The sequence below is a fragment of the Sminthopsis crassicaudata genome, chromosome 1, assembly GCF_048593235.1.
Source record: "Sminthopsis crassicaudata isolate SCR6 chromosome 1, ASM4859323v1, whole genome shotgun sequence".
In the NCBI taxonomy this organism is placed as follows: domain Eukaryota; kingdom Metazoa; phylum Chordata; class Mammalia; order Dasyuromorphia; family Dasyuridae; genus Sminthopsis; species Sminthopsis crassicaudata.
In genome coordinates, this window is record NC_133617.1 from 53,173,644 (window position 1) to 53,188,694 (window position 15,051).

General features: G+C 41.9%; 1 protein-coding gene across 1 annotated transcript in view; it reads right to left on the reverse strand.

The window, feature by feature from the left end:
- Nucleotides 1-15,051, reverse strand: part of ATP8B3 (ATPase phospholipid transporting 8B3) — a 95,391-nt gene that overhangs the window by 29,388 nt on the left and 50,952 nt on the right. The window contains 6 exon segments of the mRNA XM_074303583.1: nt 561-673; nt 2,561-2,749; nt 4,979-5,135; nt 6,812-6,843; nt 8,176-8,384; nt 11,263-11,456. Coding sequence (XP_074159684.1) covers nt 561-673; nt 2,561-2,749; nt 4,979-5,135; nt 6,812-6,843; nt 8,176-8,384; nt 11,263-11,456 — 894 coding nt within the window.

The window sequence follows — 15,051 nt, forward strand, 5'->3', positions numbered from 1 at the left end:
GACTTCCAAAGATTATAGGACATAAAAATGGTTAGGAAACTCTCCTATCAAGGAAAAGGCGCCCAGGAGAGAGCCTTGGGAGGATACCCAGTGTTAGTTAGAGTGACCTTGATGAAGATTCAGCAAAGGACACTAAGAAAGTAGGGAGTTTAGGAAGGCACCTTAAATACAGAATGTCAAAGCTCTAAGAGGCCTAAAGCCTAAAATGTCAAAGCCGAGAGAACAGAGAACATGGAATGTCAGAGCTGAGCCCTTAGAATGTAGAACACAAAACATTAATGCTAAAAATATTCTCAGAATATAGAATGTGAAAATTAAAATAGACTTTAGGGATCATCTGGTCTAGTTTCTTATTTGAAGGGTGAGGAAGCTGAGCCACAGAGAAATGCTTTCCTAAGATTGCATGTTAAATCAGTGGAAAAGACAGAATTACAAACCAAGTCACCCAACTCTTAATCCAGTACTCTTTGCAGTTGGGTAATGGATTAGCCGCCCAAGAAAGATCAGGGACCGAACAGCATGAGATACATTCCTTCCTCCTCCCTATCCCCAGGACTCACATCCAGGGCCTTCTCCGTAGCAAGCTCATTAGGACATCCTGGCCGAAGCCGCTCAAATATCACGGTGTCTGCTCCTTTGGTATATAGTCGGATGGTGCCTTCAGGATCCCTCACTACAGGAGAAAAAAGTTCCCTTGTCTTTAATGGGTCTCCATGGAATAACACCAGAAATGTTAAGAACTTTGGATTTAGGAGGGTTTCCCTTCTTTGGCCCAAGGCTGCTGATATCCTCAATGCAGTAGCCAGCTTGACAGACCTTTCCTTCTTGCCCTTTTCATCTCTTCCATGATTGTTCCCAACCCCTAGAGGAAGAAACTGGGACTTTGGGCATAATGGAGTGACCACCATGACCACCAGCTGTAGCTACAGTAGAGAAGAGAATCCCAGAATCTCAGTATGGGAAGAGACCTCCCAGGACCTCCCAAGATCCAATCCTTACTCTCTTTTGCACCTTCAAAAAGTATGCTTAGAGATCCACAGGGATAGGGAACTCAATACCTCCCAAGCAGCCCATTTCACATGGACAGTTGTGACAACTGTCAGGATATTTTTCCTAATAAAGTGTATCTATCTTTATCTTTGTCACCATCCTCCTTCCTGTTAGTGTTGCCTACTGGAATCAAGCAGAACAAATCTAATTACTTCTCCACAAACCTGGGAATAGAGAAAGAGGAACAATCTTTTGACATGTATTGACATGTATTTGATATGTAATTTCCCCACCCTCCAACATGTTGTGATGTAAACTGGGACAAGTTTTGTCTGAGGACGCCCCATCTGTCCAATCCTTCCCAGAAGAAGCCTTTTACATCTCTTCCTTGAATGTCAATGTTAGCCAACTTTACTGGGTTCCAAGATGTGGCTGGACCCAGCGGTGGGCTGGTATGATGGAAAAAACACTGAAATTAGCATTGGAAAAATTCGGTCTAATTCCTACAAATTCCACCTAACCCCTACTTCCTATGTAGCCAAGACAAATCCCTTAATCTCTCTAGACCTCAGTTTCTTTATCTGAAAAATGGGACTGGATAGTCTTTGAAATGTTTTCCAGGTCTTATGGACCATGGGTGTCCAAGGCACATCTCCCAGCTATACACAAGCTTCTCATTACCAGAAGCTTTATCAACAGGAGATGATTTTTTTTTCCTAAGCCACTCATGAAGATGATAGTGTGGGACAGATAGAATGTGACAGTCTTTACTGGTGGAAAAAAGTACCATACTAATGAAATCACAGCTAATACTAATAGTAATAATTTAGGGAGGGAAATGAATATAATATTAATTTTTTAAAATAGTGATACTAATGATAAATGGCACAATTCTTTGTCATGATTCCAATATTTTTAGATCATTATTTTTGACTTGGTTGGCAAGTTATTATCTTTTGTTCACCAAGAGGTCCAAAATGACATCAGTATGTTGGTGTCAAGGTACAATTTGTCTAATTGTGGCTGATCAGCCCAGTATAAGATCAGGAGCCTCTTTTTTTACTTGGTAACTTGAGAAAAGGATGAGGACTTTCAAAATGATGTAATAGGGAGGAAAACACTAATTTTGGTTTTATGATGGAGCTGACTTCATAGATCAACCTAATGAAGAAAGAAGCAGGAATTAAGTAGGGGGGAGTTTGGGTCCTACCTTTTGACAAAATGGCGCCGGGATCCTGGGCAAGCCACTCAACTGCCCTTGGCAACTCTTCTGGACTCTAAATTACAGATGAGCTACCATTCTGGATTCTGGAGGGAGTTTCCATGCCTCCTACTAAGGGGAAATACTTTCCCTATATATGAAAACACTTAACCATAGACGAGGCATAAAAACAATCCCAGGAGTCCCCCTCTCTGGGTTCTCTCTAAACCTTTTTGTAGTTATTCCTATGCTAGGCAGGCTGTTAGGAGGATTAGGCAGTAAGAAAGAATAAATACTGTTCCGGGGGTTGAGTTTGATTGCTAAATTTCTGGGTCAGGTAGAAGAAAGGTAGGGCCCTCCCATGCTTACACAGCACGGACATCCTCTTTCGGACGCTGTTAAAGTCCATCATGGCCAGCAGCTGGTAGGTCCTCTCCACCCCGAGCTCATTGGTGGTAATGGTGTCCTGAGTCCGGGACAGAAACACGTAGCCAAAGTTCCTAGCAGCCGTCACCAGAGCCTCCTCATCTGGAGAAGCTGCCTGGTAGACCAGCTGGCCTAAAAAGTGAACACACAGGGAGAGGGGAGAATTGGAGAGATTTATTATTAAGTGCCTAGCACAGTGGATTGGACTGAGCATCGGGACTGAAGCCAAAAAACTCTTCTCAAATTCAAATCCAGTCTCAGACACTTGACTGTATGACCCCTGGCAAGTCACTTACTACTGCTTGCCTCAGTTTTCTCATCTATAAAATGGGTTGGAGATGAAAATGGCAAAGGGCTTGAGTATCTCTGCCAAGAAAACTCACCCCACCCCCCAAAAATGGAGTTTTCCAATCCAGTAGAAACTCAAGGACCAACGTGTGCTGACTCAGAGAAACCTGGAGTGGACACTTCAGCCACAGGCATGTGCCCCCTAGGGAGGCTTTAACACTTCAGAAGGAAGAACAGGATGTCCAGAGACATCCTGTGCCAAGCTCAAGGGCTCAGGTGACAACCTCCCACGGGGAAGGACCAAGAGAGGAGCCCACCAGCCCAGAGCTGCTCCAGTCAGACAGACCAAGGGCCTGGTTAGAGGCTCACGGCATCATGGCAGCTCCCTCATTCAGGAAGCCCGGTGAAGTTTGGGGAGAGAGAGCACAGGATTTGCCTCAGAGTCTCTCTTTAAGACCAGAGCCAAATCTTTTTCTATCCGTGTGCCCGCTTCCTCATCTGTAAGATGGGAATGTCCCCACTACCCATTTCACCAATTTCTTGTGAGACATAGATGAGATGGAATGTACAAAGAAAGCACTTTGCAAACCTGAAAGTGCTGCATTCACGTCAGAGATCGTAATTCAATATATTTGTGACTCATGATGTAGAAGAACTGGAAGAACTGACAAGCATTTATTAAGTAACTACAGGATGTTGGGCACTGTCGGGTACCAAGACGGAAACCCAGCAGTGCCTGGCAATTAAAGAACTCAGGAAAAGCTTTCCAATGAACATTATATGTGCTAAGAACCTTTCTTATTCTGGGGTTCCACACTCCAAGGGTCCTTCTAGTTCTCATATTTTATGTTCTAAGGACCCTCTAGTCTTTACATACTGAGTTCCAAAAGCCCTCCCAGTGGGTTCTGACCTCCTGGGTTCTAAGGGCCCTCCCAGCCCTGACCTCCTGGGTTCTAAGGGCCCTCCCAGCTCTGACCTCCTGGGTTCTAAGGGCCCTCCCAGCTCTGACCTCCTGGGTTCTAAGGGCCCTCCCAGCTCTGACACCCTGGGTTCTAAGGGCCCTCCCAGCCCTGACATTCTGGGTTCTAAGGGCCCTCCCAGCTCTGACCTCCTGGGTTCTAAGGGCCCTCCCAGCCCTGACATTCTGGGTTCTAAGGGCCCTCCCAGCCCTGACCTCCTGGGTTCTAAGGGCCCTCCCAGCTCTGACCTCCTGGGTTCTAAGGGCCCTCCCAGTTCTGATATTCTGGGTTCTAAGCCTTCCCTCACATTGAGTTTCTACACTTGAAGGAACCTCCCAGTGCCATGGAAAGTCAAGGAAAGGGCCTTGTTATTAATGAGCTGTGTGACATTGATCATATGCCTTGACCTTTCCAGGTATCAGTCTCTCATGCTTAAAAGGAAGAGGTTGGACAAATGGCTTTTCACAGTGCTTCCAGTTTCAGATTTCTGCTCTGTGCAGTTCCATTCGAAGGTCTTCCCTACCCTCCCAAGGAAGCTAGTTTACTGCCTTTTCCAATGACATATCAGTAAATGTTTATTTTTGGCCCCTTTTATCACCCCTAAAACAATGGTGACTGAGATTGCCAGGGGTATCCTACTCCCTGACCTTTCCAATGACCAGTGAATATCTAACTAATGTTCATCTCTGAGCCTGTCTCAAATTAATGGGTATTTTGAGTAAATAACTACGTAAAAACACTAATTAAGCATTTGCTGTATACAAGTCATTGCAGATGCAAAAAGAACTATTTTCTTTGTTTGGATCATATAATTATAGACTCAGAGCTGGAAGGGACAGAGCTTGTCCAGGATCACAAGAGCCAGTGTGTCCAAATCAAATCTGAGTGTCCCAGACTATAAGATTTCAAATAGGATAGACTGGTTGGCAAAGTGATTAAAAGTATGCCTTCCCTTCCCTTTTCAAGCGTCCTCAATGAAATAAAATAGAAACAAAGCCACTTCCTTGTGTCTCCCAGTGAAACAAGAGCCCAGTCTCCTTTCCTTCATTTCTTCCCAGGGTGCTGGGATAATGACTGCCCTTCCCCTCCAGTCCCTGGACTGGGCACCACTCACCATCCTTCTCCTCCACCATGACAGTATGGCACAGGGCCAGCAGCCGCCAGAACTCCCGGACCACCTCGTCCTCATCGTTCCGGATGGCTATCAGAAGCTTGGAGTCATAGAATACCATCTTCCCATCAGCATATTTGTTCCAGCTCAAAGAGACAGCCTGGGAGTGAAATAAGAATTTGAGGGGAGGGAAGGAGGAAGAGAGGAAGAGGATATGAGGAAGAGAGGAGTGAAGGAGGAGGGGAGAGAAAGAGAAAAGAGGGAAAGGAGGAAAAGAAGAGAGAGGGAAGGGAGACAGGAAAGGGAGGGGGAGGGAGAAGAGGGAAAGGAGGAAAGGGAAGGAGAAGGGGAAGGAGAAAAGGGACACAGAGACACAGAGAAAGAGACAGAGAGGAGAGAAAGAGAAAGGAGGGAGAGGGGGAAAGAGAAAGACCCCAGTAGACATATGGCTTCTGGGAGACCCCAGATGATAAAGTGGAAAAAAATCTTAAATTCTAAGGACCCTCCCAGCGCTGACATCCTGTGTTCTAAAGACCTTCCTCAATCAAAAGTTCTACCTTGATTCTCATCAGAGATATGTTCCCGAATTACCAAGACACGTTGTTTAATGTTCACCTGTCTATAAAATGATGGGGTTGCCCTGGTTAAAGGGTCAGAGAAGAACCCCATGTCATTTTAGCTCAATTACCTCATTTTCCAGAGGAAGAATTTGAGGTCCTGAAAAGACCAAATGAATTGCCCAGTTAGGTCACCCAGCTAGTAAGAGGCTAAGGTAGAATTTGGACTCAAGCCCTCAAGCCCCAGCCAGCTCTCTTTCCTCTGAGTATCCAGGATACTTTTCTGGTCACAGAGAGTTCAGGTGTCTAATAACTATCCGCAGAACAGAACAAATTGGATTGGCAAATTCTTTGCTAACACATCATATTTCTTTTTTATTTACTTTATTCTCTAACTTCCACAGCCAACAATAAATTTGATAAACCAAATAGCCCAGGGAAAGGGAGAAAATGCAGAAAAGCAAGAACATTTCACCCAAAAAACCCAACAGGACAAATCAACTTGAATTAAAGAATATTTTTTAAAGGAAAATGCTTTTTGGTTTCAGAACAAGACATTTCCCATTAGTGGCAATTACCTAAAGGAGAACTGATGCCATCTATCTATTATTGACCAAAGGATGGGAAAGGTGAAGAAATTTAGCATTGCTTTATATTTGAACAAGAACTCTCGGGTCCCACTAGACAAGACCATTCTCCAGACATGGCTGGTGCTCATTCTTCTCCATGCCCTCTCCTTTTATCCATGCTATTCACCACATGATTCTTAAAGAGCCCTTCTGGATCTGAAACTTGGTGTTATATGTTCTAAAAACTCTCTTAGATCTAACATCCCATGTTTTAAGTTCTAAAGTCTGTTCTAAGGTTACTCCCTGCTCTGATGTCCAACATTCTAATGGCCCATTCATGTGATATTTTATGTTCTGAGCACCCTCTCAGCTCTAATATTTTATATGCTAAGAGCCACTAGCAACTCTGACATTTAATTGTGTTCTAAATTTCTTCCCAGCTCTGATATTTTATTGTATGTCTCCTTTTAGATCTAACATCCTATATTCTAAGGGCTCTCCCAGCTCTGATATCCTGGGTTCTAAAAGCACTTCTCATTAGACGTGTTCTAAGGACTCTCCAAGCCCTGACATCCCTTGTTCTAAGGGCACTTCCAACTCTGATATTCTAGGATGCTATGGCTGGGTGAACATTTCCCCATCTTGGAAATCCCACCTTCTACTCATGATCACGGCCCCTGGTTCTGGGCCCAGAACAAGATCAGACTTACCTTCAGGCCTTCCGCACTACTTCCATCTGTACCTAAACAAGAAATACAACGTCAGTCCTTTGCTTTCAAGGATAGGTCTCAGATCTGTGATTGAGTCTTACCCCCTCATTCCCTTTCTTAAAGGAGCTAGGTAGGTAGATAAGGAAAAACAACCTTTAGCCAGATGGGAGGAACTAAAAAGACTCTATACCAGAATTGATCAGAATTAGATGCTGGGAACTCCCATTGACTCAGTGTATGACCTTGGACAAGTCCCTAATTGGTATTTCCATTTTCTTCTCTGGGAAATTAGGGCTTGACCTAGATCAAAGTCTCGGAGGAAGCACCATAGTCTTGGAGTCAGGAAGTCCTGAGTTCAAATTTTACCTCAGATACTTAATAGCTATGTGAGCTTGAACAAGTCAACTCAACTGCCATTATCCTCTTTTTCCTCAGCTGTAAAGTGATGATCATAATATCACCTATCTTCCGGGCTACTGTGAGGATCAAACGAGATATTTGTAAAGTGCCTAGCACAATACCTCATGCATAGGAGGTGCTTAATAAATGCTTTTTCCCTTCTGGGCACCCTTTAGCAAGCTTCTTGAAGTCTCTGAACTCCTCTTTGGTGCAATATTTTCAAATGCACAAGATAAAAATCAACAGATTACAAAGAAAACCAATTATATTGAAAAAAGATGTCATTTTCCCCCCCATCCAAATTCATAGACCTTTTAATTTGGCCATCCCTTCTGGCTCTAAGAGTTTGTTTTCCTAAGTCAATGTGGCAGAGGGAGGGATTCAGTTCAGTACAATCAGTTTAAGAAGTTATGGGGAGCCTCAGGTGCTCTAGGATGGGCAGGAAGTGGATGGGTCTGGTGTGTGGAGAAGAGCATAAGATAACTGTGCAGTGGTCTGAGATCCAATGATCCCTGTAAGACAGATCTAGAATAGCCTCTTCTCTAATATTACTGAAAGGTAACGTTTATATATAGCTTACAAGTTTGCAAATCCCTTTACATATAGCACCTCATTTAATCTTCACAACATACCTGAGAGGCAAATGCAATTATTATCCTTATTTTACAGATGAGGAAACAGGCAGGAGGAAGTGAAGGATTTACTCATGGTCACAAGATTAATAACTGAGTAAATTTTTGAACACGAGGTCTTGCTGAATTCAGATCCTATAAGAGTACTCACCCAGGCTATCTTACTGCTTCTAAGGATAGGGTCTAAGGTTCCCAATGGGGCCTGGACCCTCTTATATCCTGGAGGGTCTCTAGGCATGGCAGGTAATAGAGTGTGCTAGGTGAGAATGTTAGGAGGGCCTAACTCGGGCTAGGAGAGGGGGAGAGGAAGAGGTATCCCTGTAGGGTAGTCACCATAAGTCAGCCCATTGATGCAGCATTTCTTGAAGGTCATGATGTTCTGAGTCAGGGTCCCTGTCTTGTCGGAGAAGATGTACTCAATCTGTCCCAGCTGGTCATTGAGACTGGTACTCCGAGCATTGGCTGGCATGTTCCGGGGAGGATAGTACATCTCCAGGTCCCAGTTGATGAAGCAGCTATTTACCAGGTAAATAAACTCAAAACTGCAAGGGGATGAGACAAGGGACAATTACTAAAAGCCTGGGAAGGGACTGAATTTGATGGCACAGTATCTGGAGCCGTGCCTCGGGAAGAAAAAGTTAGAGGCATATCTCTACAGCACATGTCTTGAAAGAATACTAATAATTAGTATTATTACAAATAATGAATATCTTTCATTGCTATAGCATTTCAAGGTTTACAAAGTACTTTTCTACAACAAGCCTGTGAGATGGATAATAATAATTATTAGCCACAATAATGGCATTTATATAGTACTTTGAAGCTTGCAAAAATACTTCAAATCTACCCTGCTGGTCAAACAGATATAAATACAAGAACTGGAACTTAAATTTTCTGATTCTAAGCTTGGTGTTCTCATACCTCCCTCACACTAGTCTTGTGCCCTGAGAGGACAGGGCAGAACCACAGAGGCATCCAATGGGGGAAAAGAAGGAGACACATATTATGCATGGGCACTCTTAAAACTAGAAGCCATTTTTTGGTGGATGGTAGCTTGCCTTTTTCCCTTCTTTTTTTTTTCATTTTTGATCTGATTTTTCTTGTGCCGTGTGGTAAATTTAGAAATATATTTAATAGAACTGCACATGTTTAACCTATATTGAATTACTTGCTGCATAGGGAAGGGAATTACTTTACTACTGAATGGAAGGAAGGGAGGGAGAAAAATTTAGAGCACAATATTTTGCAAGAGTGAATGTTGAAAACTATCTTTGCATGTATTTTGAGAGAAAAAAAAAAAACTGCCCAGGGTCATTTGAGATCACCTTCCCTGGTAGAATCTTCCATACCCAGAGTTCCCAACATTAATGAAACCATGGGTCCATAACACTTTCTCCACCAATTTTAATTAGTTAATTAATTTCAGAAATTTTTTTGAGAAAGCAAGCAATAGAACACCCATTATACCCTACCAAAAAATTATTAGACGATTAAACAAGCTTGTTCAAATACTTATTTTATTAGACGATTAAACAAGCTTGTTCAAATACTTATTTTAGGTTTGGAGTCAAGAGAAGCTAAGTTTAAATAAAGGCACAGACATTTGCTGTGAGATCCTGGGCAAGTCACTTAATCACTATTTGCCTCAGTTTTTTCCTCTATAAAATGAGGATAATTATAGCACCAACCTCCCAGGATTGTTGTGAGGATCAAATGAAACAATAATTGTAAAGTGCTTGGCACATAGTAAACTATATATATATATATATATGTATATATGTATATATACACATAAATATTATGTTACTATTGTAATATTAATATGACATATAATATTAGAACATATATTTTAATATACTATACAATTATACATAATATTATTGTGATTATGTTGTTATTATTGTTTTAAAGCGTTATATAGATGAATAAGGCACCAGGCCTGGATTTATTATGACAAATTTGGACTCAGATATTAAAAGCTATGTGATCCCGTTTCCTTAACTCTAACATTGCAGCCATACAAGTTATACCTTTCAGGAGTATTGTAAGGATATAATAATGATGATGATGATTGTTATTTTAAGCATTCATATAGCCTCTACTATGTGCCAGGCACAGGACTGGTTTTTCTGTAACATTGTAGAGGGAAAACTGGGGCCTAAAAAATCAGGAAACTAATCCTAGAGACTAATTCTGGCTCAATTCATTTCAACTCAAAAACACTCCTTCCTGGTTGATCAAGAAGTAAGTGGAGAAACGAAAGTATTCCAGATGGAGGACACACGCTGTACAGAGGTGGGAAATGGCACAGCAAGATCAAGGGCAATGTGGCCAGAATGCGGAATGAATGAAAAGAAGTAAAAAGTTTGAACAAATAAGTGGGAGCCAGATGATGGAGAGCTTGAAATGAGGATTTAAACAGATTACATTTTATTCTGGCACCAGCAGGAATGCACTAAAAAATTTTGAGCAAGGAAGTGACATGTTCTAACCTATTAACTAGCTATTATTAACTATCCCACTCTGGACCTTTAATTAAGAGAGTGAACCACACGACTTCTGAGATCATCTACATCTAAAGTCATTCTATGTCTAATAACTCTCTCAGGTCTGACAAGGTCCTTCCATCTTTGATATCCCATGTTCTAAGATCCCTTCCAGTCCAGAAATTCCATGTCCTAAAGTCTTCCCAGCTATGGTATTCTTACTATATATTAAGATTCATCTCAGATGTAACATGCTCTTCCAACTCTGATTGTTTTCTCAATTCCCTCCTGGCTCTCCCTCCCAGATCTGAATTGCTTTATTCTAAGGCCCTCCCAGCTCTGATATCGTATGTTTTAAAGGCCCTCCAAGCTCTGCCATTCAGTGTTCAAGGTACTTCTAGCTCTGACATTCTCTGCTCTAAGGACCCTCCCAGTTCTGACATTCTGTGTTCTGAGATCCCTTATAGCTCAAACCACCTCTCTCTTGAGTTTTTCTCAGCTGTGTCATTCTACTAAGTCGAAGGGTGCTCCCATCTTCGTCATTCTCTGTTCTAAGGGCCCTCCCAACTCTGACATCCTGGGTTCTAAGAGCCCTCCCAGCTCTGACCTCCTGGGTTCTAAGGGCCCTCCCAGCTCTGACACCCTGGGTTCTAAGGACCCTCCCAGCTCTGACATCCTGGGTTCTAAGGGCCCTCCCAGCTCTGACCTCTTCTGATCTTCAAATCAAGGCTGGGCAGCCAATTGCTAGGCTAATGTACAGGGAAGTCCTGGTCAAACACACATAAGACTAAGTGTCTTCTGAATAGCCTCCCCAAGCTGAGATTCTATGATCTCAATAGTCTCATTCTGCAGCTACTTTTCTTCCCTGGACCCCAGCTTCCTCACTTGCCCATGTCATCCTCCCAGCCCTCCACAACCTTTCTCATTAGCTTACGTGATATAAAGGGACATTGGCACAATGATGCTGAGCAGGATCATGAAACCCCAGAAGATAAGGAAAGCCTCATTTGCTACAGATGATTTGTTGTAGAAGGCAGACAGGTAGCTGTGCTTGGTCTGGAAATCCACCACTAGGAAGCCATAGGCCACCGCCATGCAAAAAGAGATTACCACCAACATCAGGAATATCTGTGGAAGGAGACAGCAGGGATCAGGATGGCTAGAGAATAAAGTGGGAGAAAGTGAGTAACAGGTGTTCTAGAAGGGGGAGCCACAGGTACTCTAAAAAGGAAATGGGGAGGGCATGAGTGTTCTAGAAAAGATAGAGTCATAGGTACTCTAGAAGGGGAAGGGGGAAATTACAGTTGCTCTACAACCCAGTTTCTTAAACTGTGGTTCACCACTCCATTTGGGGTCTCATAACTAAATATGGAAGTCATGAAATTATGGTTTATTATCAGTAAATGATTGATTTGCATACCTATTTTATATGCCTACATAAAAATTTCTTGGTCAAAAAAGGGTCGAGTGGAAAAAGTTTAAGAAACCCTGCCCTACAGAACCAGGAGATCATTGTACATGGCAACAAGATTATATGATGATCAATTCTGATGGACCTGGCTCTTTCCAACAATGAGATGATTGATGACAGTTTCAATGGTCTTGTGCTGAAGAGAGCCATCTGCACCCAGAAAGAAAACTATGAGGACTGCATGTGGAACACTATATAACACTCTCACTCTTTTTGTTGATATTTGTTTGCTTTTTGTTTTCTTTCTCATTTTTTTTCCTTTTTGATCTGATTTTTGTGCAGCAAGATTATTATATAAATCTGTATATACATATTGAATTTAACATGTATTTTAACATGTTTAACATATATTGGATTATTTGCCATCTAGGGGAGGGGGTGAGGGGAAGAAGAGGAAAATTTGGAACATAAGATTTTGCAAGGGTCAATGTTGAAAAAATTATCCATGCATATGTTTTGAAAATAAAAGGCTTTAATAAAAAAAAAAAATCCAAGTCTAAAAGAAAGGCCACAAGAGTCCTTGAGGAGAGCCATTAATAGTTTTGTTTTTTGTTTTGTTTTTGGTTTTGTTTTTTTTTTTTTTTTTTGGCTGAGGCAACTGGGTCAAGTGACTTGTCCAGGGTCAAACAGCTAGGAAGTGTTAAATATCTGAGGTCAAATTTGAATTCAGGTCCTCCTGACTTCAGAGCTGTGCTCTATTCACTGCACCAATTAGCTGCCCCGGGCCAATGATATTTTTAAAGGGAGAGGAATGGGTATTCTAAGAGAAGACTCAAAGGTGTTCTAAAAGAGAGAGCCATGGATATTCTATTGGATCATAGCTTTCCAAGAATGGGAAACCATATGTATTCTCCACAGCTTGGAGGAGCCCAAAGCCATTCCAGAAGGGAGACCCACAGGTGTCCAATAAGGGGAGCCACAGGCATTCTAGATAGTCTGAAGGAATCTACAAGATGTTCTAGAAGGCTGTGTTCTAAAGGTGTTTTGGAAAGAGATCCCCAGTGTTCTAGATTGCTTGCCAGAGAGGGATGGGAAAAGTTCATGGGTCTGTCCCAGGACCTTAGGAATAGCCACCATCACAGCTGACCTTAACATGTTGAGATCACATCAGGGTTTACAAAGTGGTCTCAGTTCAAGTAACAAGTCTTTCCTTTTGTACTTTAACTAAGTCCCTTCCTTCCTTGCCAGACCTGGCTAATTAGTTCTCTCTGCCTGCTCAAGCTCCACAGTGACATAATCTCTGACCTTGAGATCTGGATCCCTGGTGTCAAGACCTCCCCAACACTGATAAGCTATTTGAAAAATTCCCTGGGATTCCAGAATACCAGGAAGGGAAGAAATAGAAAAAGAGGAAGAGGAAGAAAAACAAGAATGCATTTATAAAGTACTTTTAGGTTTTCAAAGCCTTAGTTAAATATATTATCTCATTTGATGCTCATAACAACCTTAGCAGGTAGTATTATTATTATAATACCCATTTTACAGAGGAGAAAACCAAGTCTGAAAGAGCTTAAGCTCCCTTCCCAGGTGCACACAATGAGCAAGTGTGGAGTTGATCGGAGCACCAAGCCCAACACTATCTACTATTCACCTGGCTGCCAAGGTAACTAGGTCCCATGGAGATGAACAAGTGATTTTGGCCAAAGAGGGATTTGAACTCACAATCTGCTCCCATAATCAGGGCTCTTTCCCCTCTACTGGAATTCTCTCTATTACCCCGCCCTGTCACCTATGTAATCTTCAGCAAAATCATTTCTACCTCTATTGACCACAGCTTCCTCATCTGTAAAATGTAAAATGGGAGGTGGGACAAAACTTCACCATATAATCCTCCAATCTGTGCTTGGAGAACTATCTAGTTATCTTTGTTGGGAGAATCACTGGTTTATGAGTCAGATTTCATAGCTTTAAGTATTACCATTTCCCCCTTCCCTATCCCAGAACTATTTGAGTCAGAGAATTTCCAGTAAAGAAGCTTCCTCCACCAATACATAGCATCTCACAGAGTTGCCAAAGACAAACATGTATCCAGAATCCCACAGCCAGGACATATCAAATATGAGACGTGCATCTGGGTCTGCCAGAACCTTAGGATGCCTCTCAAGTGTTGGCTTACAGGAGCCTAAAGTCCTACACCTTCCACTCAGTGCTACCTGTTCTGCCCCCAGCACCAAGAAGAACAAGGCTAATCCCTCTTCCACATGAGAGTGCTTCAAATACTTGAAATTAGTGGTGATGTCTATCCTAATTTTTCCATTCTTCAAACTAATCAATCCTCTTCTGGCATAGCCTCCAGTCATTTTCTTGGGTCCCTTTTCCTAGACCCCATGATAATTACTATTCTCTCCATTTAGCTTCTCAGTCTTTCCTAAAATGTATCATCCAAGACTGAACTCAACACTCCAGATAAACTTGACTGAGACAGAGAACAAGAAGACAGCCCAAGATCACACTGACTTTTAGCAGTTACTATGGAGTCAGAGCAAGCTCGAAGCCCACTGAAACCCCCAGATCTTTTTCACAAAAGCTGTTGTCTCATGATACTTCCTTCTTGTGAAATTGATATTTTGAAGCCCAATGAAAGAATTTACCTGTCTTTATTTAATTTGATCAGATTTGACCTGTTATCTTTGGGGAGCCAGACTATCATTCAGTAATGTCAGCTGGCTTTCCCACTTTTCCATTTGAGAAGTATGCCATCCAAGTCTTTATCCAAGTCATTGGATGTCGGGCAGTACAAGACTGAGGGCAGATCCTCACAAAAGGCACTTCCTCCTAAGCTGACATTGACCCATTATTGCCTATCTTTGGGTCTTGTCATTTGGACAGCTCTAAATTCATTTAACTCTATATTTTCCATTGATAAAATGTTAGATGCATATTTAACGTGTGTATTGAACTACTTGCCATCTAGGGGAGAGGGTGGGGGAAGGAGGAAAAAATTTGGAACAGAAGGTTTTGCAAGGGTCAATGTTGAAAAATTACCCAGGCATATGTTTTGTAAATAAAAAGCTATAATAAAAAATAAAATAAATGTTAAATAGATAAATAGCTATTATCTTACATTATCTTCACTCAATTCTACTCTTATCCAGTCCACATTCCTTCAATTTTAACTCATCTGATAGAAATAGTTTCAATTTCTTCATCTGAAAATTGTCTCTTCATATCCTTTGACCATTTATCAATTGGAGAATAACTTGGACTCATAAATTTGAGTCAATTCTCTATATATTTTAGAAATGTCTTCAA